This window comes from Balaenoptera acutorostrata, chromosome 7, assembly GCF_949987535.1.
Source record: "Balaenoptera acutorostrata chromosome 7, mBalAcu1.1, whole genome shotgun sequence".
In the NCBI taxonomy this organism is placed as follows: domain Eukaryota; kingdom Metazoa; phylum Chordata; class Mammalia; order Artiodactyla; family Balaenopteridae; genus Balaenoptera; species Balaenoptera acutorostrata.
This window is the reverse complement of record NC_080070.1, coordinates 98005701-98025863: the sequence shown is the minus strand read 5'-3', so window position 1 is coordinate 98025863 and position 20163 is coordinate 98005701. Positions and strand designations below refer to the sequence as shown.

The window sequence follows — 20163 nt, the reverse complement described above, 5'->3', positions numbered from 1 at the left end:
AGATCAAACCAAGATTACAAAAAAATATTTCTTAGAATCATAGTGAGGAGTCTCTCTAACAGTGAAAGGAAGCAACCTTTTAGAAATAAGCTTTGCCATTCTTCTTATTTCTTTATTTTTAAATAAGAAGTACTAGGCACTGTTTTACATTTGTAAATATTAATTGTTTCCTTATAGTAAAATGATTATTTCAGAAACAGATTTACAAGATATTATGGAATGCGTTATTTAGGATACAAATGTGGATTACACTGTTATCTTAAATTTAATCCTGATTGTAATATTATATCAAGTTAATGCTTTCCACATAATTAAAATTTTCTGAGTTGGGAGGTGTTAGGATTTACTTCTTTGGAATACAACTATTCTTTAAAATCTCTTTTAAATGCCTTTCTATAGATTTTTCAAGCAAATGACAAAAAAGTGTTCTTTACAATACCTTTTGTGTTTGTTCTGAGTGCCCAGATAGGAGGTTATCACACTGATCTGGGTGAGAGATGATCTAAGGAGGTGGTGGTGAAGGTAAAATAAAGGCATAGATTCAATAAATTTGCAGGAGGAGGGTCCGCAGATTTGGGTGACTGGCTATGGGGGCAGGGAAAGGAGGGGAATGGGCAGGGAACCTGCAGAGAAAGTGATGCCCAAGTAAACCTGATATTGAGGCTAGAGGTGGTTCAGTCCTTTAGATTTTACCAAAAAAAGGACCATCTGGCTTAAGTCAGGAGCCTGAGTAGAAGCAGAAGCACAAAAGCCTGTCCCAACATGTTCTGACCATGTGAAAATGAAGCACTGTTTGTCTGTTTTTTTTAAAGTGTGCTTTATGCACCAGAAGGAGTATAGTGAAGTGGTTGAAGGCATGGGTTCTGGTCTACCCAAATCTGAATCCCATTTGGGTCTAGCGTAAATCGCTTAACCTCTCTTTGCCTCCGTGCCCTTACCTATAAAGTGGACATGCACAGAGTAGTACCTCTCTGCTCATAGAAACCTTAATTGTTCTCTTGAGTTACTAGAATTTTTTTTTCTTTGTGGTACTACTAAAACTTTGATCAGATTTTCTCTTTTCTTTGGATGCTAGGAAGTGCAAAATCAAATTTCCACTCTAGCAATTGTAAAGACCTTATAAAGTATATTTCATTATACTGATCCCAAAGGGCCTTCTTTTTCTTATCAAGTAGACAGCTTTCTTCCCCTCTGACACATTTACAGTGATGCTAACAAACAGGTAGATTACTCGTTTGGGTCTCAGTTTTCATCTCCAGGTTGAACTTACAGCGTTTCCATTAAAGAGCTGGAAAATAACCCCAAATGAAAGAATCGATGGGGCAAAAATGTGCCATAAGTTCTTTGATAAGCAGTAACTCAACTTAATATTTAGCCCATGAACAAATATTTGCTCCTTTTTCTGGGATAAATGAATTTATGAAATGAAACAAAAATACTGAATCATACCTGAAATCTCTTAACGTGGACCGAGATTTGTTTTCTAGGCACTTTTAATGCGTTAATGCCTTAATCTTCACAACAGTTCTGTGAAGTGATTGCTATTATTATTCACATTTGACAAATGTAGAAACTAGACAGAAAAGATAAGTGACTTGTCCAAGGTCATACAGCTAAAAAGTGTCAGAGCCCAGATTGCAAACCTGGCAGCCTGCCCCCACCATTCACTCTCCTAACCCCTACACATACTTTCTCTCTGGAAGATAACTTATATCAGAGGGAATTTCACTCTAAAAACTGAAGTTTAAAAAATTATATAGAATTACCGGTAATACTAACAAGCATTGAATTTATTATCATATAGAATTCCTTCATATGAGAAAAATAAGATCTATTTAAGGCTATGTGATGATAAGGTTATATGATGATAAGACGTACCTATCATCAAAGATTTTATAACATTACAATTTAGAGTAACATTTTTCTATAAGGTTACAATTTTATTAGGTTTCTTCCTAGACATAAAGGTGGGTTTTCTCCCTTAGAACACGGTATTAATCTAGTTAAATATTCAAACAGAAACAAAATAAATCAACTTGAAAGGACAAGATAATGTCTTACAATTAAGAAGACATTACATTCGAGAAACTTTTTTTTTTTTTTAATGCAGTAGAAGATGATTCCTGATGGAGAGGTCAGAACATGTGTCTTGGGGATGATATTCTGTGTGGCTTTTGAGTACTTTGTATGACTTTGCAAATTGCTTATTTTTAATTATGCTGGACCATTATAATAAGACTTTACTAATAAGTAAAATAATTCATCTGGCTATCATTATTCCTCACATTACTTTATCTGGCTGATAAAAATGTACCATAATTACTCATGTGATCTGTCTCTGATATTTTTATTCTAAAAGCAGACTGGATTATGTAACCATCTAAGTCATCTAAGGGCAGTTTCTAATTAACATGGGGGAATTATTGCCCTGTTGACTATACAACAGTACCAAAGTTAATCTGTGGTAAGGATACATAAAGTCCAGATATTCTACAGCACGGCTCTCAGATGCCTTTTCACTTTGACCCAATTCAGGCAAATCGAAAGTCCTTAAGTCCCATCGATCTACAGTTATAGTTCCCCTTTCTAGTATAAATATAACACAGTAAAAACAAAGAAATGGAGAACTTAAAATAAGCAAATTACAGCAAACTTATTTATGATCCAGCCAGAGTTTATTGAGCTTCTGTTGTGCACCAGGCACTATTCTGGGTACCAAGGACACAAGTAGTAAACAAGACAGACACGGTTCCTCCTTCAATGGAGCTTGCATTCTAACAGGAGATGGGCAATGAGCAAGTAAACAAGTAAATAAATAAGGTAAATTTAGATAGTGATAAGTACTATGAATTACTTAAAATGGAGTGATAAGATGGAGGGTGATTGGACACTGGGGGCTGGAGTTCTTTAGATTGAATGTGCAGGGAAGGCTTCTTTGAGGAGGTGATGTTTGCACAGAACCCCAAGAGAGAAGATGGACCCAGCCAAGGGGTGGTCTGTGGGGAAAGATATGAATGGAATGAGGAGAGAATAGAGTATGAGGAAATTGACATAATCAGTGTTGTTGTAGGCAGAGAGAAGGCATGGAAGCCCTGAGATGGAGTGTTCGGGGAGGAGAAAGAAAGTCCACAGTGTCTGGAACACAGTAAACGAGAAGAGTGGTACAAGGGAAGCTCTAAGTCACGGAGGGAGCTCAACCTTTTATTCCTAGTGGGCTGAGAAGCGTTGAGAGGGTTTTAAGCCAGGAATGAATGGCATGATCGCTAAAACAATTTAAAAGACTCCTCTGTTTTTGAAAGACCTCTTACTGCTGTGTGGAGAATGGATTACAGGAGGATAAAAAAGGGAGTAAGAAAACCACCGAGACATGACCCTGACTTGACTAAGGTGGTAGCAGTAGAGAGGGATAGAAGCTGAACAATATTTTGGAGTCAGAACTCCCAGGCTGATGGGTTGGAAGTGGGCAATGAAGCAAAGGGAGGAACCAAAGATGACACCTAGTGCTTTGTTTGAGCATCTGGGGTGGTGTCATTTGAAATGAAAAGGGTATCCTAGATATTTGGGGGGGTGGAAAACCAATAATTCTAATTTTGACTTAAAGAGTCTGAGTTGTCCATTAGAGATGGTGAGTAGCAGTTGGATCTATAAGTGTGGATCTAATGGAAAATATAATTCTGGGTATTATCTGTTATAGATATTATTTAAAGCTTCAACGTAAAAGGAGGCAATGTAGGTAAGAGAAGAGAAAGCTACCAAAACAATTTGAGATCAAGAAGGAAAAGGGCAACAAAGGAAACTGAGAGGCAGTCGTCAGTGAAGCAGGAGAAAAATCAAGAAGGTGGTAGAAGATAGAAGAAAGTATCCAAGAAAAAAAGAGGGATACACGGTGACAAATCCTGCTGAGAAGTCAAGTAACCTGAATATGGGGAAATGATCTGTTGATTTGGCAACACGGACTCCCCAGCCACCTAACCAAGAGCAGTTTCAGGGTGGAAGGGAAAGGGAATCGGAGGATGTGACGAAGTGGAGGCAATCACTGGACAGCCCTTCTGAGAAGTCTTGCTATAAAGGGAAACAAAATAGGATTGGAAGGAACAGAAGTTAGGGGTGTGACATCAAAAAAAACTTTTTTAAGATGGGAGATGCTTTGTATGTTTCTATGATGTTTGTATGACAATAGGAATGATCCAGGAAACTCATTGGCAGAAATTGGTGATACAAGAGAAAGAGAGGAAATCTTAAAGAACAAGAGAAGATAGGATCTAGACCACATGAGAAGGTTCACCATTGGTAAGAACAGAAACACTTCATCCAGTATAACAGGAGGAAGGCAGAAAACACTGGTGCAGTGGTTGAAAAGATGAGGACATTACTGTCTGGGTCTCTGTTTTTCTTAACTATACGTGGTGCATTGTTAACCTAATAAGAATGAACTTAGACATATGATTGTATGTTAAAATACCAAAAATTTAAAAAACAACCCAGTATTTTTATACATAATTTGATAATGCAGAGCAAGTTATTAAAATAGCATAAATTCATAGGCACAAATTCAATAGCACAAATTCAGGACATCATCAATGAAGGGTGGTTTTGTTGCAAGATAGTTTCAAGGCATTATGTAGATATCTGCTTTAGCAGAGGAGTAGAGATGGCTTGTAGTTACATTGCAATGCATATATGTCTTAAGCCATGGGACAAACTGTAAGCCAATAATAGACCAGCAATGTTGCTGAAAAAAGTATCCATCATTATGTACTATGGGGTTGACTAAATAATCAATAATAATGTAAATGACAGTTACAGTAAATTAATATAGGTTTATCTTTATCATTTATCAATTTATTTGTCAATTTAAAATCAAGAATTGACAACCAAGACCAACTGGAAACAACATTCATGAGGTACCTTTAACACAAAATATCCTGTCCTCCCCCAAACTGGGGATATTGCAGTAATCCTGGTGTTTGTAGCTCTACACTGGAGCCAGATATCCTAGACTGTTAGATGGGGGTCCTCAGTAAGTTCTAGAAGTTCATCAGTTTTATCTATGAGTATCAAACTTTAGGAACCCTTAATCACTTTGTAGGCTACTTGTATCCTTGATGTGGGTAAAAATGAAAATATATGGAATTTCCTCATTTGTCGGTAAGAACCAAAGAGTTTGAATTTTTAGACCTGCTTAAGTTCATCATGGTTCTCAGGCCATACTTTTATAACCATGGTTCTAAATTATCTTCCCTCCTTCAGCAATTGTTTAAATCCTTGCAAGATTACTACTTTAGAGTGAAGGATTACAATTACATTGGAAGTGATCTGAAGGAGAGAAGATGGATCTGCAAGTGAGAGGAGATTTTGCATTTTTCACTTGGGTTTGTCTTTCCTTTCTGGTTTTAAATATCAGCTTTGGCAATTAAAGATCTTCGATTTAAGAGGGGAAAGAAAGAAGTACCTGTTGTAGGTGGCACCTGCTCATTATTGTCTCGTCACTGCATCAGAGGTGCTTTGAGGTACGTGATAGCTCTGCACCACCGGATCTGGGAGCAGGGAGTTGGGGGTGGCGTTAGGCACCTGGGTACGTGGACGTAAATTAACTCTTTCCTCCCTTTATCACAGACAGAGTCAAGCAACCGTTGTCAACCTGGGCAAGGGGAAATCTTATTCTGTTGACAGAAGTCTATGTGACAGTGGGGCTGCAATTCAGAAGGGCTTATGTGAAGAAGAAATTCACCCAGTCTATGTGGAACAGCCGTATTAGGAGTGGGCATGGAGAATCATTTATTCACTGGCTTGGCACCATTTGGGATGGTAGTTTGATGGGGAGTGGTCCCAGAGGGAGGCAGCTATCCAAAGCCGACTGGTTCTCTTGGGTGGCGCTTCTTCCAGGAGGGGAAGTTCCCTTGGCGTGGGCAGTACCTCTCCTCTGGCTGTCCATTCGTACCGCACACCTCAGTCCTGGTCTTCTAGTTGTCCACTCCTTTGTTGGGAGTCCCTGTGGCTTTTTGAGCTATCTTTTCACATGGGAACCCTGGGCTAGTTCTGTTTTCCAGAGTACACATTTGGTCTCTAGAAACTGTGCACCTTTATTTCACTGGGGTAGAAGTACTGCTTTATCCTGAAGGGACTGAAAAATTGTTGAAGGATTATAAGCAGGGAGGTAACAATTCAGTTCACTTGTAGGAAGAGCACTGGCAAGAGTGGGGCTGGGTGAGGACATGTAAGGCTGAAGACAGGGAGATCAGCTAATCATTATTAAAAAGTTTTGGCAAGAGCTACTGAGAGTCCATTGACAATAGTGAGGAGGAGATGAGTTCAGAAGATATTAATAGTTTAGGTACAAAAGAGTTTAATGACCAAGGAAAAGTGAGTCACTGGCCAGGTGCCTTTTTTGTTTTATGGGTGCATAGTAAACTTATTCTCACAACATTGAGATGGTAACGTAAGAAAATAGACAGGAGAGGGTTCATATTGGTCATCAGGGTCATATTTAGACACATTTTTATTTTCATGTTTATCAGCTTTCCTTCTCTTTTTTTAATTCGTAAATAATTTCCACTGAATTGCTTCTGTAAGGAACATTTTTTGGTTATCATTTGTTCTATCCTTTCCTTTTTTGGGATTCACCTTATACATTTGCTTTTAAGTACTTATGGTGTATAAAACACGAAGAAAGCACATAAATACCATTTACATTCTTTAGGCTAGTTTGAACTGCCTTTTGAAAAAAACAGATTGTCTGCCAGACCTCATATTTGTTTGTGTTGAAGTTTGTCTCACATAATCCTGGCTGTTTCCATTTCCGGCGCCACAGTTTGATATTTATTTTAAGCAGCTGCTTAAGAAAGGTGGAACTTAACAATGATCAAAATGGCATAAAGTAGGTTTCTGTTTGAACTCAGGGTTGCTGTGTAACTTTCCTTTCAGTAGCCTTCTCTCATGCTTTTTCATCTACATTTTAGCTGTGCGAATAAATCTAGGAAAACTGCTGTTTGGCCTTTTTAGCACACTGCCAGCTTTGGCAATTGCACACTAACTGGTGTTGTACTAAACACCACTGAAATAAAATAAATGAGTTTGATTAAAGCTTGGAACTCCTGAGTACCACAAATGTAAAAACCATCAACAGATGCCATTTGCTGAAACCAAGGCTCCTCTAGCAGATGGATGAAAGTTAAAAATAAATTGCGCTATTTCTTTGTATTTTGGTTCATTTGTTTTAACATAGTATAAAAAACCCTGCTATTGAGTTACAGTAAACTCCTGGCTTATGTTTCATGGCTGGTTTCGGAATCTATGAAGATCTTTGATATTACAGTCAAATTGTGCTTTCTTGTATGTATTCATTGAACATGTAAAAACAAATTCTTATCAGAGTTTTAAAACTTTCTTTGGTAGTCATATCTCCAGTATTGAAAATAATAGTGAAAAACAATGACCGGATATCCACAATGGGACATAATGTCTGTCTTTTAAATCTTTAATGTTGGGCTGCAGTAGAATAATATCAATCATATCTCTAATAGTTCTCATTCATTTAGTACTTGAATTTACTTTACAGTATTTTAGTTTCTCACATACTGCCTCATCATTTAAATAACACACACACAGAAGAAGAATGCTATTTTTATTCTTCATACAACTGAATGACTTACATGCCATTAAATGCAATCATTATTGATATTATCTTGTAAGATCCATATTAATCATTCTATAATATTTAGATATTTCTTGGCATAGAACTGAACGCTTACATTGTAACTTAATTTAGAAGTTCATGTATTTCTAAAGAGACCTGAAATTTACCTTTTTTACCTTTTTTCAACTCTTAAAATTATTTATCAAATAATGTTTATCAGAACAGATTACAAGAAATTTTAGCAGAGTTAGAAGAATGGGGAAATGATCAGATAACTATCTAAGTGGTTAGAAAATTATCTAACGTATTTATCAGGAAGGATAATATGTAATTACACTGTATTAACTTTGAAATTTATTGTTATTGCTATTTACAGGTTCAGGTTCATGTCGCTTTAGTTATTCAGACCCTTGCATCATTGTGTCATATGCCAAGAATAATACTGTGGACTGGATTCAGCTTGAGAAAATTAGGTTTGTTATCATTTAAAGTATCTTCATAAATTTTGACGTAGGTGGATTTCTGCTTCCCTGTTTACCTTCATTCTACCACTGGCTTTATTCCTCATGGTTAAAAGTACTCTGGTTGTTAATTATGTTGAATTACATTGATGCACATATTATTACCTGCTCTATTTGAAGAAGGTATTGTTAAAAGTGTCATTTTCCATTCAATACTTACCACTGTCAGTAGTAGCTATAACAAACTATTTATTTTTGGTAAAAGTACGTTTGAGATAGTAACCTTTCTGATGGAATTCTCCACAAAATAACAGCACCACCCATCTCTTTAGGTGGCCTGGCTGTGGCCTGGTTTATAGGCCTAGGAATATATCAGATTACCACCTAAATTCCTTCCAGTCTGTGATGATAATGAGTTAATAGCCTCTTGGATCTAATTTCTAGTTCTGTCATTTTCCTTCTAACTTCCCTAAGGCCAGTTCTAAAATTCTATTATCATAATTGTGATGCGACTTGTAATCATTTATTACATTTTCTTTATTTTAAAAAAAATCGCTTCATAAGAAAATTAGGTTGATGCTTAAAGAGGGAGAAGCTCATTCAGGTTGAAAATATTTGATTAAATTTAGCAAAACTCAAACTATGTTCACTATTTCTGTGTAGTTTAAATCATAAAATAAAATTCAAAATGGGTGCTTAATTTCAGGTATGGTGAGGTATTTAAAGGAAAAAATACCTTGAAATTTTATTAAGTGGTTATTCTGATCAGTTTAGTTCTTAAATTAGCATGACTCACATAGAATATTTTCCATCAGTTCTGTGACAGTTTTCTTTTTTCTCACACTATTTTCCTTACCATTTTTCCATATTGAAAGAATTGTGATTTGTTTGGGGGAGAAGAATAAATATTAGGTTCTTAGTCTTTAATATTAAACCAATCTGTCCAAAGTTTCTAATAGTATTTCAAATAAAAATAAAAGTCTCACACGTTCAAGCTCTAGTCTAACCAAAAACTGAGAAAATGATTCTAACTCATGGATTTTAATAGATTGTCTCCCTCTGTGGCAGGATAAGATATTATTTATAGGTACCTGATACAAGCCAAGCTCTGACATGCTGTGCCAGTTACCAATTTTATAACAGAGCATTTTGCTCTTCCTTCTAATTTCTAGTAATTATGAAAATGCATTCATATTAAATACTGATTTATATAAATGGCTTTAAGCAAAGCAGCATAAGTATTGGAAGTTTTACTCATGCCTCCATTTTTTTCTCTAATAGTTATATACCATAGTTTAGATAAATTGTAGTGCGTTTCTTGCTGAAAAACAGCTACATGCTTTTGATATGACAAATAGTGAGTGTATACATTTAATTACAAGATATAAAGATCACACTCAGCTGATTCCATTTATTTTTCACTAAATGAGACTTTCAATTTTAGTCCAGGCACCAAACTATCACACTCATTTAATGCAAATTTACCATTATTGATCAGAGTGGACATATTTTCAATCACTTCCTAAAACTAAAATGTAGCATCTTCATTAGTTTAAATTCTTTTTGAAGTTAAAAACATAGTCATCATTAAATATTTTAAAGGAAAGGGGAATTGATTACCCCCAAAGGTGAGGTACACCATTCATAACCTACACAGACAATTCTACGGATTTATATGTGCTTCATTGGTGAGTGAAAAATATGGCTTTTCTCTAGTCCTTTCAAAACTGATTTATAGTAAGCCCTGGGTACTACTAGTTTGTATTTTAGTACTACTTTTAATCTTGGCTAAAGCCATCAGTTTTACTGTAGCAGGTTTCTACTTTGGTAGAATAAAATGTTTAATAAAAATATTATATAGCAAAAGGACCTAGATGTAACAGATGTAATATAAAAATCATGTTAAATTATATCATGTTTTTAAAGACCGGTCTGCATAGAATTCTAAACAATTCTAAATGAGAGCATTTAATTCTCATGGCAAATTTGACATTTTCAAAACAAAAATGTATCTGGTTACTAGAAATTAACTATTACATAAAGACTGATTATGAAACATATAGCATACAATGATCTCTAATAAATGCAAAATTTCAAAGTAAGAATTAAAATTAAGATAATTTTGTAGTTTTTCTCCTTTTTTTCTTCTCAGTATCATAAAAAATATATGGTTTTTTTTAATTTATTTTTTTAAGCACTTTTATTTTATTTATTTATTTATTTTGGCCTCGCAGCATGTGGGATCTTAGTTCACCGACCAGGGATCAAACATGTGCCCCCTTCAATGGAGGTGCAACGTCTTAACCACTGGACCACCAGGGAAGTCCCAAGTATATGGTTTTAGATTGAGTGTCTGCCATTCACAAAAAACTGTGCTGGATACACTCTGATTTTTTACAGGAGCCATGGCAGTGGTGTACCATTTTCTCTTCAATTATCCCTTTACTGGCTTGCCTGAATATGCTTACTGCCTGCTTTGTGTTAAATGTAAAACTCATTAAGACATTTAATATTTAAACTTTCATCACTCAATACGAACATCTTAATAATCAGCATGTATTAAAAGATTTAAGGGGTATGGGATTGTAAGTATTTAATCTGTAATGTGTACAATATTTTTAAGATAAGAAAACCACAGTCTTAATTAAGAAACAAAAAGGATCTATAAGAAAAGTAAAGTGGACACTGTTGAACTTTATTGTGACACCAATTCTCATCTCTCCAGGGCCCCTTCCAATGTCAGCACAATCATCCATATCCTCTACCTTCCTGAAGACGCCAAAGGGGAGAACGTCCAGTTTCAGTGGAAGCAGGAAAATCTCCGAGTAGGTGAAGTATACGAAGCCTGCTGGGCTTTAGATAACGTCCTGGTCATCAACTCAGCTCACAGACAAGTTGTTTTAGAAGATAATCTGGATCCAATAGACACGGGCAACTGGCTTTTCTTCCCAGGAGCTACAGTGAAGGTTTGATCTCTCTTTTGTTCCTTCTCCTCTCCTCTAAAACCTAAAGCTCAGTAAACCAAATTGTACAGAGATAACAGTTTTACTAAAGCCACTATTAAAAGAATAGGTCATATTACTTTACCCTCCCTTGTAAGCATGGAAAGTCATTCATTTATTCATCCCTTTAACAAGTATTTTTGAGAATCCATGGTGCCATGTACTGGGCTGAACCTAGAGAATATAACCACAAAAAGGCAGATATGTCTCTTCCCTTCACTGGCTGTCAGTTTAGTGGGGGAGTTAGACATGTCAACATGCATGTGCAAAATAGCATCGTTGTTGATTTGCTGGGAAGGTTTAGAGTGCTGTGGAAATACAACATACAGTACCAAATCCAGACCCGAGGGATTAAGAAGACTATCCAAGAGAATAGGGATCCAAGCAGAGAATGAAGGGTAATTTCAAATTGGCCAGGAGGGAGGAATAGCGTTTCTAGAATCATAAATCACATACATAAAGGCTGGAAGGCGATAGCACAAAGCAGAGGCCTTGGACAATGTTCCAAATAGTTGTCTAACAGATTTTGAGTTGAGACTTGTGATAAAGTCTGAAGATATGGCCAGTGATGAAACCTTAAAGGTCTTGAAAGCTGCTGTAGAGTTTGAACTTTATCCTGAAGTTGATAGGGAGTCGCTGAAGTACTCTGAATAAGAGTCAGATAATTAGATCTGAGTTTTGAAATATCCCTTCGAGGATGGAGGACAGAATGGAAGGGAAAGAGTGCCTACAGGAAAACCAAATAGAAGGCTGCAAACAGTAGTCCAGTGGGCGATCACATTGAGCAGAAGTAGGGGAGAGATGATGGGAAAATATGGATGGATTCAGAGATTTGTAGGAGGAAATGGAGAAGATTGGGGACTGACTGAGACGATGATGGAGCAGGAGGTGTCAAGGACAAGGTTTGGGCATCGTTGTTTCAGCAACGATGCCATTTGTTGAAACAGGAAACAGGAAGAGGAACAGGATTACAGGAGTTGAATTCACCTTGGACATGTTGATTTTGATAATCCTGGGGGCAGGCAAGAAGAAACATCTGGTGGGAGGTTAGATGTATGGATCAGAAACTCAGAGGAAGATCCAAAATTGGCAATTATCAACCTTTTGAATGAGAATTGAAATCATGGGCTTGTCTGTCCAGAGAGTGTGTAGAGTAAGAAATTGTGCCTAGGCAATATTTTAAAATACCATTAGACCCTCAACTAGACTCTGTCTAGTTTCCAGTATATACAAATAAAGTACAGATGCAGATTGGAGAATTTTTTAAAATGTGACTCACTGGTACAAAAAAAATCCTGTGCTGCATGGGGGTGAGGTCACAGGAGGAGTCCCAAGCAGAATATAAAGATCTAAGATGCTCATCTCCTTTTAATAATTTATTTGAATTCTAGAAACATGGTTCAAAATGGTTCCAAATTATTTAGAAAACCTTCACCTCTTTAGGAAACTCCCCTGACACAATAACTTGTTGCTTAACAAATCAAACTCTAGATGCTTTGTTTTAAGTTGATGAAATTACACCAATTGACTAGCATTAGGAACAGGCATCATCTTTGCTCAGCATGAGAAAACACCCAGTAAACCTTATGGAAATTTGTTTTGACAAAGACTCTAAAACTTTGGTTCCTTTAAAGAGAGTCCATGGATGCCTTTCATATGCGTATGGAAAAGAACCTTTGTAAGGATATCCCATGTCATATCCCACTACTACTTGATTAAGAGAAGTATTTCTGTTGTCACTGTTCAACATTGGCAAGAAGAAACCCAGGAAACACATGGAGACCTCAGGGCCTGGGATTCACATCCTTTTCCCGTGATAATCATTGGTGATTATTTGGTCTCAGTTCCCTTTACTATATAAATGTACTTTTTATGCCTTGTTTTGTAAGTCATCATTATACTAATCTAATTAGCTTTTTGGTGCCTTAATGCACTGTACTTTGGTACCACCCATGATAAAAATGCATGAAGTGTGGTTTTGCTTCATAGTAATGGTTACTTAAATTACAACTTTGTGTGGAGTATACTTTTGCTTTGTGGTCTCTCATCTTACTCATAAGCTTACTAATCACACGTTTGAGACTTGCCTAGTTACCTAGACCTACTAAGAAAAAAGTCATTGTAGTAATGATTTATACCAGGATCTTTGGCTATCAAGTAGAAGCTTTTCTCTGATGTTTCTTTTATTTTTAATTAATTTATTTATTTGGCTGCATCGGGTCTTAGTTGCGGCATGCAGGATCTTTCGTTGTGGCAGGAGGGCTCTTCGTTGCAACACGCAGGTTTCTCTCTAGTTGTGGCATGTGGGCTCAGTAGTTGTGGCTCACAGGCTCTCTAGTTGTGGCACACAGGCTCTAGAGCGTGCAGGCTCAGTAGTTGTGGCACGCAGGCTTAGTTGCCCCACGGCATGTGGGATCTTAGTTCCCCGACCAGGGATCGAACCCGCATCCTCTGCATTGGAAGGTGGATTCTTAACCACTGGGCCACCAGGGAAGTCCCGCTGATATTTCTTTTTAAAATTTCAAATAAGTGCAATGATAAAATCTAAGAGTTTGTCATTTTAACTCATTTGCATGACCGACCTTTTGCTTTTTGCCTCAAACATCTAAGCATGAAAAAATTGCTTTTGCCAAGTGATTTGGAGTTCTAGAAATAAAAACTGTTCATTTAAATTGTATGCAATTTCTCCACCAAATATTGTTCCTTTACTGGGTGGCCTCTGAGATGAAAACCGAATACAACCAATTAGAAAGCATATCTCGGTGTTCCTATTGGTCATAGGACATGTTTTGAACATTGCTTTATTTTGGACTTTTTAGTTTTGAGGGTAATGTTTGTTTGTTCAACCTGTACGTTATCTTTTCTATATTCATTAAAACTCTCCAAGATGTTTACATCTTAACTAAATCGAAGATCGAGTCTAACAGCAATCAAGAAAGTGTGCGTCATTACAAAGTAGAGTTTATTCCAGGAAAAGTGTCCAAGCACAGATAGGATACTCTTTGGTTAAATAATAATAGCTACTTTTTTTTTTAATTGCTCTGAACGTGAACAATTTCCTCATTTATTTATTTATTTATTTGGCTGCATTGGATCTTCATTGCTGCACGTGGGCTTTCTCTAGTTGTGGCGAGCGAGTGAAGAGAGCAGGGGCTACTCTTTGTTGCAGTGTGCGGGCTTCTCATTGCAGTGGCTTCTCTTGTTGCAGAGCATGGGCTCTAGGCACGCAGGCTCAGTAGTTGTGGCTCGCGGGCTCTAGAGCACAGGCTCAGTAGTTGTGGCGCACGGGCTTAGTTGCTCTGCGGCATGTGGGATCTTCCCAGATCAGGGATCGAACCCGTGTCCCCTGCATTGGCAGGCAGATTCTTAACCACTGTGCCACCTGGGAAGTCCCAACAGCTACTTTTTATCGTTCACTTATTATTCTAGGGACTTGCTATTCCAGATGTGCGTGTGAGATTATATATGTATAATCTCATATAGTTGATCTTTATAAACCTATAAAAATGTGCTCTATTAGCCCCATTTTACAGATTTGGAAAGTGGACATGGAGGTGTTGAGTAACTTGTCCAGAATGCCCCTTTTCCAGTGGCAGAGCCAGGGTTCAAATACAGGAATCCAACTTCAGAACTCTTGCTCTCAGCTCCACATAACTTTGCTCTTACAAGTAGTAAATATAAACTGACATGCTCCCTATTGGTCCTGTGTTTCTTCCCATCATCTATTTGTTAATTTATTTGCCTATTTTCTTCACCATCACTCTCTGGCTCTAGGCTGAAAGATTCTTGTTTTTCTTGTATTTCTTGATCTTGCCCCAGCTTTATTCCATTTGTACTATATATTCCTTTCTCTGGGTGACAGATTTTGATACATCAGAATTTAGTAAGTTCAGACCAAGCACTGGTTGCTTCCTTTTCTTCCACACTACAACAGCTGATTTTATTTTCACAATCATAGTTACTGGTCCACCACTGCTGACCTAAAGTGAACTTAAGGAGAAAGGAGTATTAAAATATTTTCCATATGGAGGTAGGAGGCATTTGCAGTAACCTATAGGGAAGGTGAAATAGAGTGAGAACAGGGGGACACTAAAGAAAGAGAAATCAACAGTCTCATGGTAGCAGACTTCCTGTGACGAGGATGTTGGAGCCAAGGATCATACAAAGGGATGCCACTGACAAAAAATGACACGGTCATTCCTTAAAAGAAATTACATCATGCACCCTCCATACTCAAGACCTTTGATGGCTTCCTGTGTAGGCCTAGAGGAGACAAGCCAAACTCCCTAGCTTGTAATTCAAGGTCATTTCCAATCTCGGCCCAGCCTAACTTTTCATCCTCATCTCCTGCTCCCCTGTGCGCCAGCCTCACAAATACAACACAGAATTTCACACTCCCACCCTTTTAGACATGCTTTTCCACCTTTCTTTTTTCTATGCCTAGTCATTCCCCAGCATCCTTCAGGGCCCAGTTCAAATGTCATTGTCTGGGTGAAGTTTTGCATAGTTAACGTCTGGTTCCTCTCTGTGCTGCTATAACCATGAGGTTGAATAAGCAGGACTTGAGGTTGGAGACTGGCTACAAAAAAACATTCTTTCTTCCTCACTAGTGACCATTCACATTCACTCAGACAGCTTTTTAAATCTCTATCCTTTTTGCACAAACCTAAGGCAGGTCCCAAGACTACTGATAGACCAAAAAAGCAATCAATCACTTTAGTCCCCGGTCTCCGTTCCATAACAAATACCACACAGTTCACCGTAATAATGCAAACTCCAAGCTTCGCCCATAGCTTCTCCTCTCCTCCAGCTTAGGTCTGCTGAGTAGGAATAGAGATAGAGGTCAGCTCCTTCTCCCTCCTCACTAACCGCCATGAGTTTTAGCCTCTGAACCACCCGGGGCTGGGTCAGGAGGCAGGAGAAGAATCAAGAGGCAGACGCTGTAAGCTGGAATTATTGATCCCTTGGTCTGGCAAGTGATCAAAGCTGGCTCTCTCTTGGTTCTACCAAAAAGCTCTTTGGAAATGCCCCTACTTTTCACCAGAACTGGCGATTTCTCACCTGTAGCTCCCCAATGCATCTCTCAGGTCATGTCTACTTCTACTCCTAGCCACTGGGCCTCTGACTCATGACCTCAGCCTCTTTCTTCTAAGGGTCCTTGCCCCTCCAGGAAGACCTTGGGGGCAGGATCTTAGACAAACCAGACTGCCTCTTGTGTGCATGGGCCCAGTTCTAGTCTATGGTAAACATTCACCTTGAATCCATCATTGGGAGAAGAGAAGTTAATTACTTTGAAGTGCAGCCCTCTTTTTACCCAGCTACCTGCCAGGCAGCCCCAGGCACTAGTCTAAGCCCTTACAGCATTCCTTCCAAGGGGTGTTCTTGAAGTCCTGAGCACCAGGCTTGAGGCAAGGGGAAGGTACCCTCCTCCCCTGACAAGGGCATGGGTGTGACCCACAGTTCACCAACAACCCTCTCTAAAGGAATCATCTCTCTGCTTTCCAGCTACCTACATACTTCAGCTTCAAGTTTGTGTGCTCTCAATTTGAGTAAGTGGCTAAGCCATTTTACCGCCTCTTTTGCTAAGTCCTTATAGTTGGTCCATCACCTCTCTTTGGAATGTGGAGCAGTTGCTACCTATTTTCTTGGCACCTTAACCAAATCCAACACTAACCTAGTTCCATTTCAACATTCTGTTATGCCGTAAATATACATCTATGAGAGTGTTTACAACATTGCTTTGTAGTTATGTTTCTGTCTCCCTGGGTAGCGTGTTAGCTTCTTAAGCTCGGGAACTGTTTCTACCATTTTTGAATCTCCAGTATTGGTACATGATACATTGTGCTAGTTGAACGAATGAAAAACTGAAAAAATATCAAGATCTAGTTTGTGGGGAAAGAAAATAAATTTTATATTCAGTGATGACATGCAGGCAGCTAAAAATATTGTGAATGGGACTGGATATAGCACAACTGTTAAGAAAATGGGCTTAACTGGGTTCAAATCTTGGTTTCACAGTTTATTAGCCATGTGGTCTTGGGCAAGTTATTTAACCTCTTGGTTCCTTGGTGTCCTCACCTTTAACAGGGATAGTAATAGTATCCATCTCCTGTTGTGATAATTAAATAAGAAGATACATGTAAAACCCTTAGAACAGTGCCTGGCATATATAAAGGGCTAAATTAGTATGTGTCCTCTTCATTGAAAACTTTAAGAACAAATCAACTCTACAGGGAAGTGAATATGGAAAAAAATATGTAAAAGGCAAAGGATTGAGCTGATATCTCCAATTGGGGCAGGGGATAGGATAGAAAAAATACAGAACTCACAAATTATGTCATCCTTATATATCATTAAAGTAATATCAAAATCAAATGCAGTAAATTGATTAGGTTGGACACAAATATTGCCCGTAGATGTAACTTTGGCAATCAAAATAAGAAATAGTTTCCACTGGAATTAAGTTGAAATGGCATTCATGTAATTATAATATTAATAGTAGTTTTCTTTATTAACAACAAGTGATTTTTTAAGTGCTGCTGTTCATAAAATAAGGTAATAGAGAGTAGTGAGTATGTAAACTGTCCAGTTGATGTTGAAAATAATGTTTGAGAGTGGCAGGTCAAATAGGAAAGATAAAAATGAGTCACTGGCATTCATAGTACATATTTCTCCTTATCTTCTTTAGATTTTTTTTTTCAATTTCTTTGGTACTATTTAATTCATTTCATCTGAGCCTGTCCTTGTTTATCTCAAGTAGGGCAGAACGATAGAAGACCAAATGGAGTCATTAACTTAAGGAGTTATGTGATCTGGAGAACTGCAATTATAGGTCACCAGTTTAAATCTGCCCTGGGCTGGTAGAAGGCCATTACCATCTGTTGGCTCTTTAGTAATTAATATGAAGTAGATGTCTAACACTATCGGCTTTTAATGTAGAACCCGACCTTATGTTTGTTGCACTTTTTTATTTGGATTGGTAAGCTGAAGAGGACTGTAAGAGGTTACAGAATTAATATGTTCTTCCTCGACAGCCATCTGTGTTCCTCCTCCATTCTCTTCACAAATTCATGGCCTTGCCTGACTCAGCTTCCAGTGTTTTTCCAGAGAACCTGCCCATGTGGAAGAAAAGGGACACCACATTCTTATCGTGCTTCTAATTACCATCATAATCTTTTTATTTCCCATGAATCCCTAAGCAGCCCTCTGTTCACAACCAAATAGGTGGGGCTCTAGATGCCAATAAATCTAGTACTGCAAGTCAGAAAGCTAGCCAGAGCACCAGCCTCATTAGCAGTCTCCACAGCAAGTCCATTGTGGACTCAGCAAGGCAAGGAGCCTGAACCCACTTGATAGTGAAACACCTGTCTTAATTATTAGTTACGATGGTATTTCCTTCTTTTGCAGAATATTGCATCCTTTTTTAAAATTACTTTTGTGTACAATTTCTAAACTAATCAAGAATTATTTGTGTCAGTTGTTTCTATTCTAAAGATACGGAATATACTCTGTTAGTCCATCATTTGCAGTTGCTAGAATTGGCTGCTGCTGCCACAGCTGCCATCCCCTGACAGCCCCGCTCTCTATCAGATGGCTGTGGATGTTTTGCCGCATTTAATAGTGGGAGGCACGTTCTTCCTGCCTGAAATGGGGGAATGATTAATCTCAGGGCAACTTCTGGTGCTCCAACTCTTTGCAAATGGTCTTGGTTTTGTCATCAAGGTTTAAGGGAAATGAATGTTTTGGCCCCTTCCATTTAAGACGTATAGAATCAAGAATCAGTGTTTCCCCTTGGGTAGGATTCTCATATCCATCTCCATTGAGTAGCATGGATACTGGATAATAAATAATAATAATAACAACCATAATTATAAGTAGTAGTAGCAGCAGCAGCAGTAGTAATGGTGGCATTTCATGAATCATCTGTAGGTGCCAGCACTATGAGGAAGGCCTTATCCTCCAAGTTTTATATCTATGGTAGGTGAACATTGCATGTCTATAAAGACCCTGAGTACTTAGTGCTTAATTGTCCTTAGTCATTCTTAAAACATCTGGACAAATCCATCAAAGTCATCTCTTCCCAACTCCTCAAAAACACATCCTGCAATCTGAAAATGTCCTTAATTTCAAGTTCAAAGAAAAACACTAAATGTAAGATTTTTAAAGGGTCAGCCTGGAGCTGCTACAGCTACCTGCTTTCTGTAACTCACCCTTAGAGAGAAGAGCTGCAAAGGTCAGGAAAGTACTCAGAGGAGAACCCAGGAACAAATGATTTGGAAAGAGCTATGAGCAGATTTTTTGCTTTGTTTTTTCTTTTTTCTTCATCTTTTAATATTACCCAGTGAAGCAGAATTTCCAGATGGATCAATATGCCATGGAGGTAAATATTGGTCAAGCAGCTGCTTCATTTTGTTTGTTTGGTCACTCCCATCTTTGGTGGCAGCCAAAATTTGTATTTTGAAAGCATGAATCATCCACAACTCCTTGATATCTGTATGTGTGTGAGAAAGAGAGAGAGCACACTTTGCTCACTCACTGTTAATAAATGTTTATATCTGCTCAGCTAGCCTGGTTACCCTCAGCTTGCAAAGGCATAAATCACTGGCTTCTGTCAACTCTGGAATTGACCGACCCACAGATTAAGTGCAGATCACTAGGAGATATGTGCTGTTCCTCGTATTTTTTATTTTTAAGAAATCATCCCACTCTGATTGCTGTGCCTGCACCTGCTAATCTTTTTCTGTTTATTACCCTCATTCATTGTATGGATAGCAAAGAATTCCAGATTACTCCTTTTACACTTTTATGTCAACTTGTGTTGAGAAGTAAATCAGTAGGAAATGTCACAGATTCTGTTGTGAAGGTTTGTCCTTTAGAATAGGCTGCGCTCAAATGTATTTAAAAGAAATTTTCTTAAAAAGTAAATTATGAAATTTTGCAGATATGTGCCAAGGATTGGGAGTAGCTAAGTATACAGAATTTAGAAGTATTTCTACTTCCAGTTAGACTGCTGCCTCTCTCCTCCATTTACTGTTAATAAATATCCAATCATAGTGTCAATTTT

General features: G+C 37.9%; 1 protein-coding gene across 3 annotated transcripts in view; it reads left to right on the top strand.

The window, feature by feature from the left end:
* RELN (reelin) overlaps positions 1-20163 on the top strand; it is a 529785-nt gene that overhangs the window by 295786 nt on the left and 213836 nt on the right. For all 3 annotated transcript variants that reach the window (XM_007177312.2, XM_057550217.1, XM_057550216.1), the window contains exons 9-10: positions 8013-8109; positions 10823-11063. In XM_007177312.2, coding sequence (XP_007177374.2) covers positions 8013-8109; positions 10823-11063 — 338 coding nt within the window. The remainder of the gene's footprint in view (positions 1-8012; positions 8110-10822; positions 11064-20163) is intronic.